Raw genomic sequence first — 15,898 nt, 5'->3', positions numbered from 1 at the left:
TACAGTGACTCTTTGGTCAAAGTTCTGGTGCTTCTTTGTTGTGTACTTTCTGTTGAATATATGTCATCCTCCTTTTCTCTCTGAGATGTGTGCGATGAGAACCCGCTGCGCCTTGAGCATTCTCTGCCCTTTTCTGGTGTGATCAGTTTCATAATCCTTTGAGCATGGTGAGAAGTTATCATTTCAGCATACGCAGCTTGCCTTACACCAAGGCAGACCATTGGTCCATCTGGCTCATGACTGTTTTACTCTGATCGACAACATCTCTCCAGGTTTTCAGAAAGAGAATCTGCTAGCCAGGCCTCATTTTGGGCAGGAGCTCACAGGAGCAGAGCTCCAGAACCTCTAAATTTTATTGTGCTCTTTCTTTCTTACCCCCCCCTGCAAAAAAAATACTTGCTTCTGGACTCCACTGTTCAAACCCCCTGTGAGAATTTTACTGAACTCTAAGGGTTGACAAACTTTCTAATATTTCCCCCCACAAAAAATGGGAAGACAACCCAAACATATAAAGCAGACAGATGGAAATCTTCATTATGCCACTGTATGATGGGATGTAAAGTTTTATTATGACAATTATAATTCGAGAAGCATTTTAGGGTAGAAGCTGAGCTGATATAATTTACTACACCATCCGGTGATGTCAGGGGGGCGTGTGGCACATGCCAATGAGTTGTGCTAATGAGCTCAGGCACCTCTTTTTCTACCACATGACCCCTGCTGCTAACTCAGATTCGTTAACAGGGGAAGACTGACATTCAGCCTGACACCTTCTGCTTGCAAAGCAAGAGATCTATTTGGGCTAAGAGGAGTGTACAGAAAGTCCCAGATTCAATCCTTTTAATCTCTAGTTAAAAAATTTCAGGTTGCAGCCGCAGGTTCCTATGCCCCTCTGGCGCATTCATGGTCAGCACCGGGGGCAGCAGCGGCGAATGAGCCGCTGAAAGAGTGCTGCCACCGTTGTCTCCTCCCCACTTCCTTCCTGGGTGTGGGAAGAAAGTGGGGAGGAGGCAAGGATGGTGCCGCTTTTTCAGCGGCTCACTCGCACTGCTGCCCCCAGCGCTGATCGTGAGTGTGCCGGAGGGGCATAGGAGCCGCCAGCCTATGGTGCAGTTTTTCCCATCAATCACCTGATTGGTGGGGTGGGGGTCAGACTTTAAAGAGCCCGGGAGCGTAGCGCTTCACCACCCATTCTCGTGCATTAAAATTGTGAAGAAGGGAGAGAGGAGGAGGCTGGGGAGGCAAACAGGGATTTGCCTAGGGGGCGGGGCGGGGGGAGGCTGAATTCGGCACCCCCACCCTACCTAGTTTGCTTAGTGGGTGGGCCGGCTGTGTATTAGTATCATGGGGATGGTGCAAATAAATGGAAGAACAGTAATGCAAAGTGCACATACGGCGCTTTGTACAAAATTTGGAAATAACATTGGAGAGTTCTTATGCACCAGTTCCACTTTTAAGCAAAAGCAGGTAATTTGGGAATTCAAAATCCAAAGGGGAAATTAGATGAGGATTTTGGAAGCATCCCTAAGGACAGAATCCAGAACAACAGACACAATTTTGCTTCAAGCCTTCTTCAGCTGCTAAGTGGGTGAGATTGGTGGAGTACGTGCATGGAAATAATTATTACAAAGACTCTACATATTAAGGATTCTAGGTGAGCATCAGAGATACCATGTAATTAGTGCTAATGAACTTAGGGATTTCCCCCTCTTTTAGGGAGATATGCTTTGCCAATTGATTATGCTCCCTGATGCAATTCTAATTTTCTGCATCTTTTACTTTAAATTCTCTAGAAATTACATAGATGGGTGATGCCAATAGTCTGATCCAAAGTGATAACCAACAGATTGGAGTTGATTTCCTGAATGCCTTATCAGCGCTTCGAGATATTATCGTAGTTTTTTGTGTACACTCATTTACGCAGAGTCTCTGGATTTACGTCTGTAAGACTTGCAAATATTGTTATGAGAGTTAATCAGTTGTAGAGTAAGTTTTCAGGATGTATCCCTTATCAACGATTTATGTTTCCTGAAATAACTACAATAGTCCTTATACTCCTTTAGTGAATTCGATAGTGCATATGATCAATTCATATTCCGTAAGAGCTTCCCTGTTCTGTATGCTTCTGTTTAGAGATGTTTCTGAAATTCTCCTCAACCAAATTGCTCCTTCATCTTTGAATTTCAAAAATGACATGGCCTCGTCTGTGGCATCAGACCAATGCATTCGAAATCCACTTTGGTTTCACCTTTGATTTTTCCTATTTCTGTTTGTTGTGCAAAGCATTGCATAGGCTTTGTTAGCCACAGCTTTCAGTTCCCCCACTTCCATTTGCATCCTCTCCATTACTTTTACAGTATGCGAATATGCATTGATTGAAAATTCAAAACGGCAGCGTTTTGAATTTATTCTTTTTTTGCTCTTTGAATGGTAGCTTTTTTTGTAATGGCATGGGCAGCTGTTTGAAGGATAATTCAGAATAGACTTAGCCTTATTTAGCACCCCTTGGAATTCACTATCTCGAAATAATACGAATGCAAATTTTTGGGCCACATGGACATCCCAATGCAAGACAGTCAAACTGAAGGCAATGTCATGCTCTCAGTGTACAACAACACCGGTGCACTGTACTGCTCAGATTGTCAAATTAGGACATGAGAGAACCAAGTTCAAATCATCATTCAGCTCACTGGGGCGACCGTGGACCGGGTTGTGTCGCTAAAACATATAGTCCCTTTGGAGCCAGCAATACAGCCGGAGAGCAGAATGTTTCATTTTAGGGATACTTTCAGGTGGGTAGCTGTGTTGGTCTGCAGTAAAAGGGCAAAATATGAGTTCAGTTGTATCTTAAAGACCGACAAGATTTCCAGGGTATAAGGTTTCAAGAGTCAAACTCTCATTTGTCAGGTGTGTGCTGTATGGCCCTTAAGGTGCTATTATACCCAGATCTTGCTTATTTTAGGGAATGATTTATTTTGAAAATGTCTGCTTTTTATTAGCCTAGAAGGCCAATAAGAATGGTCAGAGTGCTTACTTGTTCTCTCTCTGACCAATTTCGCACTAGACTTTTAATCCTGGCTTAGCCCTGTCCCCAAACTGACATTCTACACTAGAATAATAGAATCAGATAAACCAACTATGATTCTATGATTTTAGTGTAGAATGTCAGTTTAGAGACAGGGCTAAACCAGGATTAAAGATCTAGTGCGAAATTGGTCTCTATACTTTTCCCAGGTGAAGGGTTCTGCTGGGTACCTCTGAATAGGGGTTGACTGCAGCTGGGGACCTTGCCTCCTTCCCTGTTTTGCTATTCCTGTTCTGCTAACTACTGAGGCTGAAATTATGTGATTATAATCCATATACAGACTGCCTGGTTCAGGGGAATCATCTAAGAAACATCTAGGCCAGGGGTGGCCAAATTTGCTTAATGTAAGATCCACATAGAATAAACTTCACATGTTTGAGAGCCTCAAGGAAGGAAGGAAGGAACATCAATGAGAGATGAAGGGAGAGGTGGAAAGATGGCAGCTTCAGTTTTAAATAACCTCTCCAAACTACTGACAGGGTGGTGGGGACTTTGAGAGTCACACAATATGTGTGAAAGAACCACATGTGGTTCCCAAACCACAGTCTGGCCTCCCCAATCTAGGCTTTTTTAATCTTGAGAACTGTTGTTGCTCACCAAAGCTGGAATAAATGTTACAACTAGGCTTGCCAATCCCCAGGTCCCAGCGGGGGTTCTTCTGCTTTCCCAGACTCCTTCCCGCCCCCAGTCAGCTGGCCGGTGGGGGGAAGCCCCGCCCCCAGAGGACCATGTGCATTTGGAGGCTTCAGTCTCCAATTGAAAGGCTTCCTCTTGGGATGGTGTGTTTGTGTAACTTTGAAGAAGTTGGCAGCAACTTGTGAGTAGAGATGCCAATTCAGAGTCACCAGAAATGGGGTGTGGGGGAGGGAAACGCCTGCTGAGTACTTCATTATTCCCTATGTGGAGATGGATTCTCATAGGGTATAATGAGGAATTGATCTGGAGGTTTCGGGGGTTCTGGGGGAGCTGTTTTTTTGAGGTAGAGACACCAAATTTTCAGTATAGCATCTAGTGCCTCTCCCCAAAGTACCCCCTAAGTTTCAAAATGATTGGACCAGGGGGTCCAATTTTATGAGCCCCAAAAGAAGGTGCCCCTATCCATTATTTCCTATGGAAGGAAGACATTTAAAAAGGTGCGCTGTCCTTTTAAATGTGATGGCCAGAACTCCCTTGGCGTTCAATTATGCTTGTCACACCCTTGTTCCTGGCTCCACCCCAATGTCTCCTGGCTCCACCCCCAAAGTCTCGTGGCTCCACCCCCAAAGTCCCCAGATATTTCTTGAATTGGACTTGGCAACCCTAGTTACAACAAAGATTGAGTCCAGTGGCACCTTTAAATCCAACAAAGTTTTATGAGCTTTCATGTGCAGACACACTTCAGGTGGGATCACACTGGGAATTTGACATGGCAGTATCCCGGCTTCGAAAACGTTGGTGCTTTTTGATGCGCACTGTGGCAATGACACAGCCCACCCTGCTGCCAGGAAAGGCATGGGTCGCGTATGCACAAGAGGAGCATTCAGACTGCTCCTGCGCGTGTGGGTTGTTTGCATCATGCGCCCTGGCTGTTCAGACAGATGGGAAACATGCCCTGCAAGGGCTTTAGGGATTTACTACTGGGAAGTTCCCAATAGCTATTTAGTCTGATCCCAGCCTGTCCTAAGATGAAGTAAGTACAGGCAGGAGTTGGGGGCAGATGTGCACATGTGATCGTACACATTGAATCCAGAGGGGAGGCGTGGCTAGGTTGGGCCAAATCTCTTGTGTGAACTCACCCTTCCTTAGATAAAGGTTGTTTCTCTAAGCCTTTGTCGCTTCACTGTAAGTAATGAATTCTAAATATTATCCTTAAATAGCATGAAAAAATATTTTTACAAATTTATAATTTTTCTCTTTTATATTACAGAAATTTCCTTGTGGTCCAGCATTGTTCTGTTGTTTTATTCTGTTCTGTATTATGAGCCAATATGTGTACTTACCTTCCTGACCTCTGAAGAAGACCAATTTAGGCCGAAACGTGTCAGGTCAAGTTGAGTGGGTTCCCATTGAGGTTTTATGATTTTACATAGGATAGAGGCTTACGATGGGCCCTTAAATGGTTTTAGCTTTTAACAATAAATACATGTATGTTGATGTATGATTTTTTTACACTTTGTTTTTAATGTTCGGCCCTTTAATTGCATATTAACCTTTTAGATTAGTCTTTAAGGTGCCACTGGACTCCAGTTTAAGTTTGGTCCTCTTATGTACCTCTCGCATTTTCTCTCACTGTTGAACTTTTTTCTTTTGTCATATCAGTGCCCACCTTTGCTATGACAGAGCAGGCATGATCAGCCACTACCCCATGGACATTTCTTTCCTTGCTTCCCAAGCTTCTCCTCATGGTACTGTGATGAAGGATCATGAACCATTTCAATTTGTACCCTTTCAGGACTTTTTTTGTAGCAGGAACTGTTTTGCATATTAGGCCATACATCCCTGATGTAGCCAATCCTCCTGGGACTTACAGTAAGCCCTGTATGAAGAGCCCTGTAAGCTCTTAGAGGATTGGCTACATCAGGGATGTGTGGCCCTGTACCTTTTAAAAGATAACGAACATCACATTAATATCAAATCAGTGATGGTCCATATCAACTCAACTAAGGCCAACAGAGGGATAGATACTGAAGTGAATAGTGTCAAAAAGCAAACTAAAGTTAATTAGTCTCAAATGCTTGTTAAGTGAACCATGCTGATCTAGTGTCTATAGGCCAAAAAAGATGGTTTTCAGTGAACCTCTTTAGGCAGTACATTCTCTATTCTTGGTGCTACCACTGAAAATGCCCTGTCCCACTGCATTTCTGATGACAAAGGAATAGAACAAAGGCCCTGCAGATAATCATAGTGTAGTGCAGACAGACAGATGATAGATAGATAGATAGATAGATAGATAGATAGATAGATAGATAGATAGATAGATAGATAGATAGATAGATAGATAGAAAATTTCTTAAGATAGTCTACTCCTACAGTATAAGGCTTAATAAACTGAGCACTGCAGTGATCCCTATTAACCAATGACAACCCCTATTTCTTTGCCTCGTCTCCAGTGAATCAACCTTCCTATTTGGTCCCAATTTTTGCCCTTAGAGATGCCTGGTGAAAGTCTCAGTGTGAATTGCTGGCATTATCATTCTTTGATGTTCATCTCCCTTCTCCCCTTCTCAAGGTTTCCGGAAATGAAATCTCTGTGGAAGGGAGTTGATGCATATGAAGATTATGAGCCATGCCATGTGCAAACTGCTATTTCACACACTGCTGCTGCTGAGATGCCTTTTGAGCAGTTGAAACAAGATTGCAGAACATTAATTGCTTTCCTAGACCATTTTTAAACTACAAAATGAGCATCTGCTTGTGCCTTAAAACAGTGCCAAACAGGGGAACAATAAAGTATATTAATACAACAAGGAGATTGGCATTTTCAGCAATGCACAGTTGTGAGGTTCAAACAGCAACCCTTAGTGTGAAAACAGAGGGTGACTCAATTTTTAGTGGTTGAGTCACTCCATTTTTAGTGGTTGAATTGCAGCAACAGTTCTGAAATTCTGGAGGATATGGGTAAGTTTGTTGAGACCTTTTGCTAATGCTTGTGGTTTTCTCTCTCTTCCCCACCCATCACAGTGTTAAAACCAATCAACCAGTCACGACTGAGGTGGAAAAAAGACGGCACTCTCCACAACATGGACTACAATGATGGAAACCTTGTGATCCAGCAGCCTGGATGGTATTTCATCTATTGCCATTTACACTTTTTCGTCACCAGGTGCCCAGACAAGACATCTGACCTAAAGCTAGAGATTTTGGTGAATGGGATTTCTAAGAAACAAACTCTGTTCACATTGTGCTGCTGTGACAAGCAATCCAATGGGACATACCATGATATCTTCCAGGTACTTTTGATCGAGCTGGTGAAGGAAGATCAAATAGCTGTGAACCTCGAACAGTTTGAATATGTGGACACAGTTGTTCTTCCCTCAAACAACGTTTTAGGAGCTTTAAAGTACAATGCTGAAGACTGGGGATATGGCGAAGACTGGAGATCCCTTGATCTCAGAATGGTCTTTAGCTAAACAATAAACAGCATCTTGTCTTTTAGGTGTACCTCATCCAGCCCCACTTGGAGGGACTACAGAATCTTATCATGCTGAAGTTGTTTCGGTTGCCATTGTTTTTAAAGAGTAGGCTTTTGCTGCAAACACCCCTGATTAAAGGTACTGTTCTGGAATTGGGGGGGAATGATTCAACAAAAGATTGGATTATCGTTACAAGCAGAATGGAGACCAGAAGCAGTTCCCAGTACATTCCCTGATGCACTGACTTCATTTGGAGGGACCTGTTTTCATTGCCATTTGATCTGCAAATATAACCAACATATTGCCCGTTTCCTCCACCTCTTCCCCATGTCCACAGGAATAGATACCTTGGCTGGCTGGCTGCCTAGCTGGCTGGGCCAAGATGTCATGATCTCAGCCCAGAGCAGCAAGAAACACTTGCCAGCTCAAGGTCTGCCAGTTTTTTGTTTTCCAAATTTCACTAAGTTAAGATTTTTAAAACCACTAAAATAAGAAGAATCCATTTGCTGCATTTTGCAAATCAATACAGTACTAACGTTGCATTACTTTTTATTATAATTTTGTATAAACTAATATTTTTCACCTTTTAATTTTTGAAATATAAAATTTTCACATACAGCTGTATCAAATTCTGAAGTTAAATACATATGGTTTGGGGAAAAGATTATATGCATATATGTATTTTCTTTTTAATTGATTTTAAAAAACCTGACATTCATACAGCCAGTCCCATCCCACCTCGGGGCCTCTCAGGGTCACATGCTGTGGTTTTTCATGGGTTGGATCTTGGTTCCCCAACCTGCCTTTCAGTCAGTCAGATTAGTTTCAGATTCCCTGCTTCCAGCTCAATTCCCAAGTGTGCAGGGGTGCAATTTGGATCAGGACTAAGGAATGCAGGAAAAGCAGGCTGCTGCCTCCCCCATTGTGTATTTTCCCAGCTCAAAATGGCCCTAGGGTGCACTATTTGCCCCATTAGGGGATACATGTGTACTGATGGGGTAGTGGTGGGAAGGCAGAAGTTCTTTCTACCTGTCACGTTCTCAGGGTGCAGGCAGGCAGAATCCAAAGCCAGTCCAAGGTCAAAGTCCAGGAAGTCAAGCAAGAACCAAGTCACCCATGCAGAATCGCAAACCGGAATCAGAAGTCAATGTCCAAAAGCCACAAGGTCAGGGTGCCAAGGAAATCAAGCAGGTCAGAATCAGGAAGGAGCGTGGATGCAAGCCAGAGAATAGACATGTTGTTTCCACAAGGTTACCAGGTCCTGGGTAGGAGCTATATGAGAGTCTCAATCAGCCTGCTCCCTAGGTGGCAGTAACTCTGCTAGAACTCAGGGCTGAGAGATCTGAAGCATCAGCGTGCCTCATGTCTTTGCTCTGAAAGTTCTTTCTAGAGCCTGCTTCGAACTCTTGAGATGGGAGGAGGAGAGCTAGGAGGAGACTGATTATCAACAGCTGACACTAGTGCCTGGAGAGTGATTGATGGGCCAGCTGCTGTTTATTCAGCTGAGGAACTGGCTGGCAACTCTTCCAGGTCTGTTAACCCTTCCAGCTCCTCCTCGTCAGGGCTCATGACACCACCATACAACCCAATACCAATTAGGGCTGCCAAGCCCCCAGGCCAGGCAGGGGTTCTCCCGCCCTGAAGGTTCCCTGAAGGGGGGAACCTCCCCTGATGTCGTCGGTACAAAATGTACCATAGAGTTTTACCCTCCCAAATTGCTAGAGAGTCTGGGAAAACCATAGAGTATTCCTGGAAATGCCTAGACTGGCTAGCACGTGATGTCACCAGCGTGATGATGTCACTTACAGGTGACATCATCATGCCATGCATGCAAAGCACATGTGAAAAAAGTTCCCTGCCGGAGGCCGTGGGGAACTTGGCAACCCTAATCCCAATCCAAACCAAGTTCCTGCATGGTAAGGAATTGATAGATACATAGCCTTTTTTTGTAGCAGGAACTCCTTTGCATACTAGGCCACACACAGCGATGTAGCCACTCCTCCTGGAGCTTACAGTAGGCCCCGTGCTAAGAGCCCTGTAAGCTCTTGGAGGATTGGCTAAATCAGTGGTGCATGGTCTAATATTCAAAGGAGTTTCTGCTACAAAAAAAGTTTCTGGATAGATAGATATTGGATTTATATCTTGCTTTATACTCTGAATCTCAGAGTCTCAGTGTGGCTTACAATCTCTTTTACCTTCCTTCCCCACAGCAGACACCCTGTGTGGTGGGTGGGGCTGATAAAGCTCTCCCAGAAGCTGCCCTTTCAAGGACAGCTCTGCAAGAGCTATGGCTGACCTAAGACCATTCTAGCAGCTGCAAGTGGAGAAGTGGGGAATCAAACCTGTTTCTCCCAGATAAGAGTCTGCGCACTTAACCACTACACCAAACTGGTTCTCAGCAGGGAACTCTCAGTAGAAACCTGGGCACAATTCTTGAAAAACCACACAGGCCCCAAACACAGTTTTTAGTATCTTCAATTCACTTGTATTCCCTCCACATGTGTCCAATCGCCAAACCAAGCAATAGGAACGTGGCAACAATATGACTTCTTCAAAAACTTTTTTTTTGGTGACATCTCACATGTTCATATGTGCACCCTTGCACTAATAGAAAATCACACACACAATCACATCAAGATTGCTTTTTTGGAGTGTTTTATTAATACACACATGCATGTCAGTCACACACGGAGAGGAAACTATTCACATTAACTGGAATATTTGAAAGTTGCAGCAAATTACACATTGTTAGTGCTTTGTTGTTGGGAAAAATTACCAAAGCACTAAAATGAACAGTGGAATAAACGCAGCACATAGTCTTTTGTGTTTGATAATAAAGAAAACTTGACTAAGAAATAAAGAAAGGTTTACGTTGGTATAAAAAATAACAATCTTGCTGACTTCTCCTGATCTAAACACCTTATTGGCTAAAAGTTCCCCCGAACTGCCTACATAACCAAAAGCTTCTTCTTCTTCTTTTTGTTGTTAACTATTCAGTCATATCTGACTCTTGGCGGTTCTATGGGCCAGCTTTCTCCATGTTTCCCAATCTTGTACTGTTTCTTTGAGTTGTTCCATGCTCAAGCTGGTGTCGATTTTTACGGTGTCTAGCCACCGTGCTCTTTGGTGGCCTGGTTTCCTTTGCTGCTAAACCATCCAAGCATAATTGCTTTTTCTAGTGAGTTCTTCCGCACAGGGCATTGGTTGTGGGAGAAGCCCAGCAGGAACTCATTTGCATATTAGGCCACACACTCCTGGTGCCAAGGCAGCTGGAACTGCATTCGTGTGTGTTCCTGCTCAAAAAAAGCCCTGCTTCCACATGACATGGCCAAAATAAGTCAGTCATGGTTTTGTAATTTTTCTTTCCAATGGCATGTCTGGTTTTGTGTGGTCCAGTACTTGCTTGTTTCTCACCTTTGCTGTCCAAGGAATGTGCAGGAGCTTTCTCCAGCACCACAGCTCAAATAAGTTAGTTTTTCTCCTGTCTGGCTTCTTCATGGTCCAACTTTCGCAGTCGTAGGTTGCTATGGGGAACACAACAGCACAGACTAATCTGCATTTGGTTGCAAGGTTGATATCCTCGCTCTTCCATATTTGATTCATGCTCATCATTGTTGTGCGACCCAGTGTGATTTGACATTTTATTTCTGGACTGCATTCATCATGTACAGGCATATACACCTGTGGGCATGCTGGTCCCATGCCCAGATAAATGGGGAGGGTTGGAAAAAGACCTGGCATCCTATTCCAGAAAAATCTGCCCAAAAAATTTATGGAAAAGCTCTCAAAAGCATGTAATAACCCCAATAAAACTGTTTAACCAATAGAGAAACTTATATCCCCTTATTTAGAATACTTCCCCTGGGGAACTTCTACACAAAGTCTAATAAGCTCTGTGCAAATTAACCACTGGTTGTAAACACAAACAACCAATTAACTCTTTCATGACACAAGCTGGGGACACTTGCAGAGTCTAACATCTGTACAAAAAGGGGAGGCAGAACAATAAATGGATCTAATCAGTTTTTCTTCAGAAACAAGATGCAATAATTTGCAAGCCCAGAAATGAGAATTTCTGAAGCATTTCTAATTTGGGAATTTTATAGCCCCACCATTTTGATTCAAAAATCCCTGTTTTGATTTCCTCCTTGTGGAACTCATATCCACAAGTCTTTATTTCTGACTTCTTCCCCATCACTTTTGTTGAATTTTCCCTGCTAAAATTCATGCAACATTCATTATTGATGAACTAATGGCATAAAAGCAGCCTGAGAGAAACCCTTGAATCAGGAACATCAGCAATGAAAATTGGAAGAAGAGGAAGAAGAAGACGAGGAGGAGGCAATTGGATTTTATACCCCACCTTTCACAACCCCAAGGAGTTTCAGAACAGCTTACAATTTCCTTTCCCTTCCCCTCCCCACAACAGACACCCTGTGATGTAGGTGGGGCTGAGAGAACTCTCCAAGAACTGCTCTTGAGTAGAACAGCTTTGAGAGAACCTGTGGCTGACCCAAGGTCACATCAGCCGGAGCATGTGAAGGAGTGGGGAATGAAACCTGGTTCTCCCATCTCAGAGTCCACACATTTAACCACTACACCAAAGTGGCTATCAATGTGCACGAGGATTTTTGCAGCAGGAACTCCTTTGCATATTAGGCCACACCCTTATGTAGCCAATCCTTCAAGAGCTTACAGGGCTCATTACAGGACCTACTGTAAGGTCTTGGAGGATTGGCTACATCAGGGGTGTGTGGCCTAACGTGCAAAGAAGTTCCTGCTACAAAAAAAGCCCTAAATGTGCACAACTGTATCACCATTAAGGGATGTGCCCCTAAATCCTAGGAAGAGCAGAGGAATGCTATATCTCCTTTCTTCTTGGAGAATCTGAATTCTGGAACCTTGTACAGAGGTGCCAAAATCTATGCAGCTGCCAGAGTCTACAGAGGTACAGCGTTGCTTTAGTGTCACATATTTGCTTTTTATGTCTCTTGATAGAAGATTGTGTGTGTGTTTATCCTTATAACCACTATGCTAATGTATGCTTTATACTACTGATCCATGACCCCCATAATAAATTATTGATTGAACACCTTTGTGCAAGAGAAAGCTACAACATCTGATTTATGTAACATACCAAGACAATCAGGAAAATGGGGCTGAATTTTCACCAAGTGGTTGCCTGTGCAGGCACACACGGGACCACATATGCAGGCTTGCTATATAGAGCTTAAAAGCTATTATTCTAGCACTTTCCATAGCACTAGGAGAGTTCCTTCTTCTCTTGGCTCAAGCTGGCTCTTCCTGCCTAAACCAACACATTACCTAGGAGGAGTACTCCTTTCCTCAGTCCTTCCCTTGCTGCCGCAGAGGCTAGAGTGAGAGATCCGTGGAAAGTGGCTACAATGGGGAAAAGAGGGACGACAACAATGTCCCCTGTGCAAGCACCAGTTGTTTCCAACCCTGGGGTGACATCGCATCACAATGTTTTCACGGCAGACTTTTTAATGGGGTGGTTTGCCATTGCCTTCCTCAGTCATCTACACTTTCCCTCCAGCAAGCTGGGTACTCATTTTACCGACCTCAGGAGGATGGAAGGCTGAGTCAACCTTGAGCCGGCTACCTGAACCCAGCTTCTGCCAGGATCGAACTCAGGTCGTGAGCAGAGCTTGGACTGCAATGCTGCAACTTACCGCTCTGCCAAGGGGCTCTTGTAAGAACTGGTTATGTAAAGTAATATTGGGGGGAAAGCTCCCTCAGTCCCATTGTAGGTGCACCTTTATAGATGATACTGATCAACAGCTATCTTTAAGTTCCAGCAGGTAGGGGGAAAATCAGCTAGCTAAGAAGTGTGTGGCAATATCCCAAAGGGCCAGCATCCTCCACTTGTATGCATACAAAGCACAAGTAGATGGTTTGCATGCTAGGCCTTTAGGATAAACAGTTTGGAAGCCTTGCAAGCACTGACATTATGGGGTTCACCCAGACATAACAGGAACAGGGAGTGTTTGTCTGATTGTGCCACCTTGACACCACATGTAGTACATTTTAAAAGAGGGCCATCGCTAAGGCTGCCAGGTCCTTACCTTGCACTGGTAGGGTGTGGGAGGGAGGTTTCCAGGAGTGGGGGTGGGCGATGCCACCATGTGTGAGGTCCTCAACACGATGACATCACAAAAAAGTGACATCATGCCAGGGGTGTGGTGTGGGAACACTCTGGTTTTGGGGCAACCTCTATGATAAAACTGGGCTCAAACCATAGAGTTTTGCACCCAAACCAGAGCATCACCATATGACACCATCAGATTGGGGACATGGGGTCATGACTGTGGGGGCGGGGCTTCCCCTGCCAACCAACTGGCCAGCAGTGGGCAAGCGCCTGTGAAATCAAGTGGGCCCCTGCTCCGACTTGGGGACTAGAAACACCAAAATCACTGTGGAAAATTAATGAAATACATGCACTATACAAAAACTACAATATTGGGATCACTTTTAAAAGTTTTTTTTTTTTAAATGCAATATCAAAATAGAAAAATGCAATGAAGTCTTAGCGAACTCTTGAGCAGTTCAACATTTCCGGCAAACAAACTTCTGAAGCTTCACGAAATATTCAAGGCCAAGCCACCTGCTCCTGCAGGGGGATTTAAAGTGCTAATGCTTGAATTTGATTCCATTTTGCATAGTTCACAAAAGCACTAGACATGGAGAAACGTTCTCCAACTTTAGAGAACTCTCCATGTCCAGTGCTTTGGTGAATGATCAATTGAATGTCAACATGGGGAAATGCCTCTTCGTGAAAGGGCAGACTGGAAACTGCACCACAGGCAGAAGCGTTCCCATCAGAGGCTGTGGATTGAAATTATGTCTTTGGAAAATGGCAAGTTGTAAATTACACCTTTGAAATACAGTGAAATGTGTTTATGAACCAACGATGCAAAACGGAGTCAATTCCAAGCACTAGCACTTTAAATCCTCTCTGCAGGAGCTGGTGGATTGGCCTTGAATATTTTGTGACGCTTCAGAAGTCTGAACTGTGAAGTTTGTAGGAAATGTTGAACTGCTCAAGAGTTTGCTAATACTTTATTGCAGTTTTCTATTTTAATATTGCATTTTTTAAAAAAAAACTTTAAAAAATGATTCCAATACTATAGATTTTGTATGGTGCATGTATTACGTTAATTTTCCACAGTGATTTCAGTGTTTCTACTTCGTTCTGTGGTGCTCTTGGGTTGCTTAACCTACCTGGGGACTAGCAAACACTCACCACAAGGCAACAACCTTCTGGACAAAATTCAGCAGCAGAAATCACAGATGAGAAAATGAAAACGCATTGGTTAGATGAACTTCCTTCTCACCAAATTCTTCTCACAAAATATTTCTCTAAATGAAAAATTCTCCTCAGATGCCTGACAAGAAACTGGTCTCATTTAGCTGTTCATTAGCCTTTCGAATTTTGGCTTGGGCTTTTGTTTCCTCCAAATACTGATGGTTCCTCTCTGGGAAATTAATGTCACAATGACGTGCAAGTTCAGGAGAGGTAAGTGATGTGATAAAGCCAGGCACGTATGCAAGTGAGATAATGAGTCTGGGATTTTCCAGAGATTTTTGCATGCACGTTCCATCTCATTAGTATACAGAACCCTGAGCATGGCTGAGTTCATAGAATCCAAGAGTTGGAAGGGAGCTCTAGGGTCATCTAGATCAACCCTCTGCACAATATTTGAGTTGCTTGAGTGTGAGCACATGCCGGCTGCAGAGGTATCTAGTCACATGGATCAGACCAAACAGGATCAGGCCAACTGCCAGCACTCTAGCATAAAGCAAGCATTCTACTTTGGACTTTGGGCCTTCCCTCCTGCCATCCTTTTGACTGTAGGTTAGGCCAGGATTGTCAAGCTCATTTGTTATGAGGGCCGGATCTAAAATAAATGAGACCTTGTTGGGCCAGGCCATATGCATCTTAAAATGTAATGCCAGGTAGCAGAGATATAAACTTAATAAAGGATACAAATACAATTAAAGATTTTTTTAAAAAACTTTTTAAAAAACATGCTTAGAACATTAGCACTCATTGGTCTTAAAAGTGCTTTCTTTGTATCTGTCCCGTGCGATCCAGGGAACTGGGCAAAGGAAGCTCTGGCTGTTTCCTTCCTTCCCCAGGGGACCAGGAGCGGGAGGAGCCTCAGCCAATAGAAGGAAGAGAGGCTTGACTCAGTAGCCCTGCTGTGTGATTGAGAGAGTCTGGCAAAGCAAGCAATCCCTCCCCCCTGCCATTCCTCCCCAAGGGAGGAGCCTCACTCAATGGAGAGAAAATAGAGACTTTGCTCTGTAGCTCCTGTGTGATTGAGAAAGCCTGGCAAAGCAAGTTGTGATGCAGAAGGAAGCAAGAGAGAGGGGGAAGGAAGCAGACAACAACCAGTTGCTCGGAGGCCAGATATAGGGTTGCCAAGTCCAACCCGAGAAATATCTGGGGACTTTGGGGGTGGAGCCAGGAGACTTTGGGGGTGGAGCCAGGAGACACTGGGGTGGAGCTAGGGGGGAGGGGGAAACGGCGCCGGGGAGCGTGGCGAGCGCTGCTGCCTCTTCTCCGCACGCCTATCTGCTTCCTTCTTTCCAATGGAGGGAAGGCATTTCCAAGGCGTTGAGGTCCGTGCAGATGTGAGCACCAGGACTCCCTTGGGAGTTTAATGGTGCTTGCCAC

General features: G+C 44.0%; 1 protein-coding gene across 1 annotated transcript in view; it reads left to right on the top strand.

Moving 5' to 3' along the window:
* TNFSF8 (TNF superfamily member 8) overlaps nt 1-7,862 on the top strand; it is a 62,255-nt gene extending 54,393 nt beyond the window's left edge. The window contains exon 4 of the mRNA XM_060250628.1: nt 6,746-7,862. Within this exon, the coding sequence (XP_060106611.1) occupies nt 6,746-7,194 (449 nt within the window). The 3' untranslated portion in view covers nt 7,195-7,862. The remainder of the gene's footprint in view (nt 1-6,745) is intronic.
* The last annotated feature ends 8,036 nt before the right edge of the window (nt 7,863-15,898 follow it).

This window comes from Heteronotia binoei, chromosome 12 (genome assembly GCF_032191835.1).
Source record: "Heteronotia binoei isolate CCM8104 ecotype False Entrance Well chromosome 12, APGP_CSIRO_Hbin_v1, whole genome shotgun sequence".
In the NCBI taxonomy this organism is placed as follows: Eukaryota; Metazoa; Chordata; class Lepidosauria; order Squamata; family Gekkonidae; genus Heteronotia; species Heteronotia binoei.
Note: the sequence above shows the minus strand (reverse complement) of the source record. Positions and strands in the feature narration are given on the sequence as shown.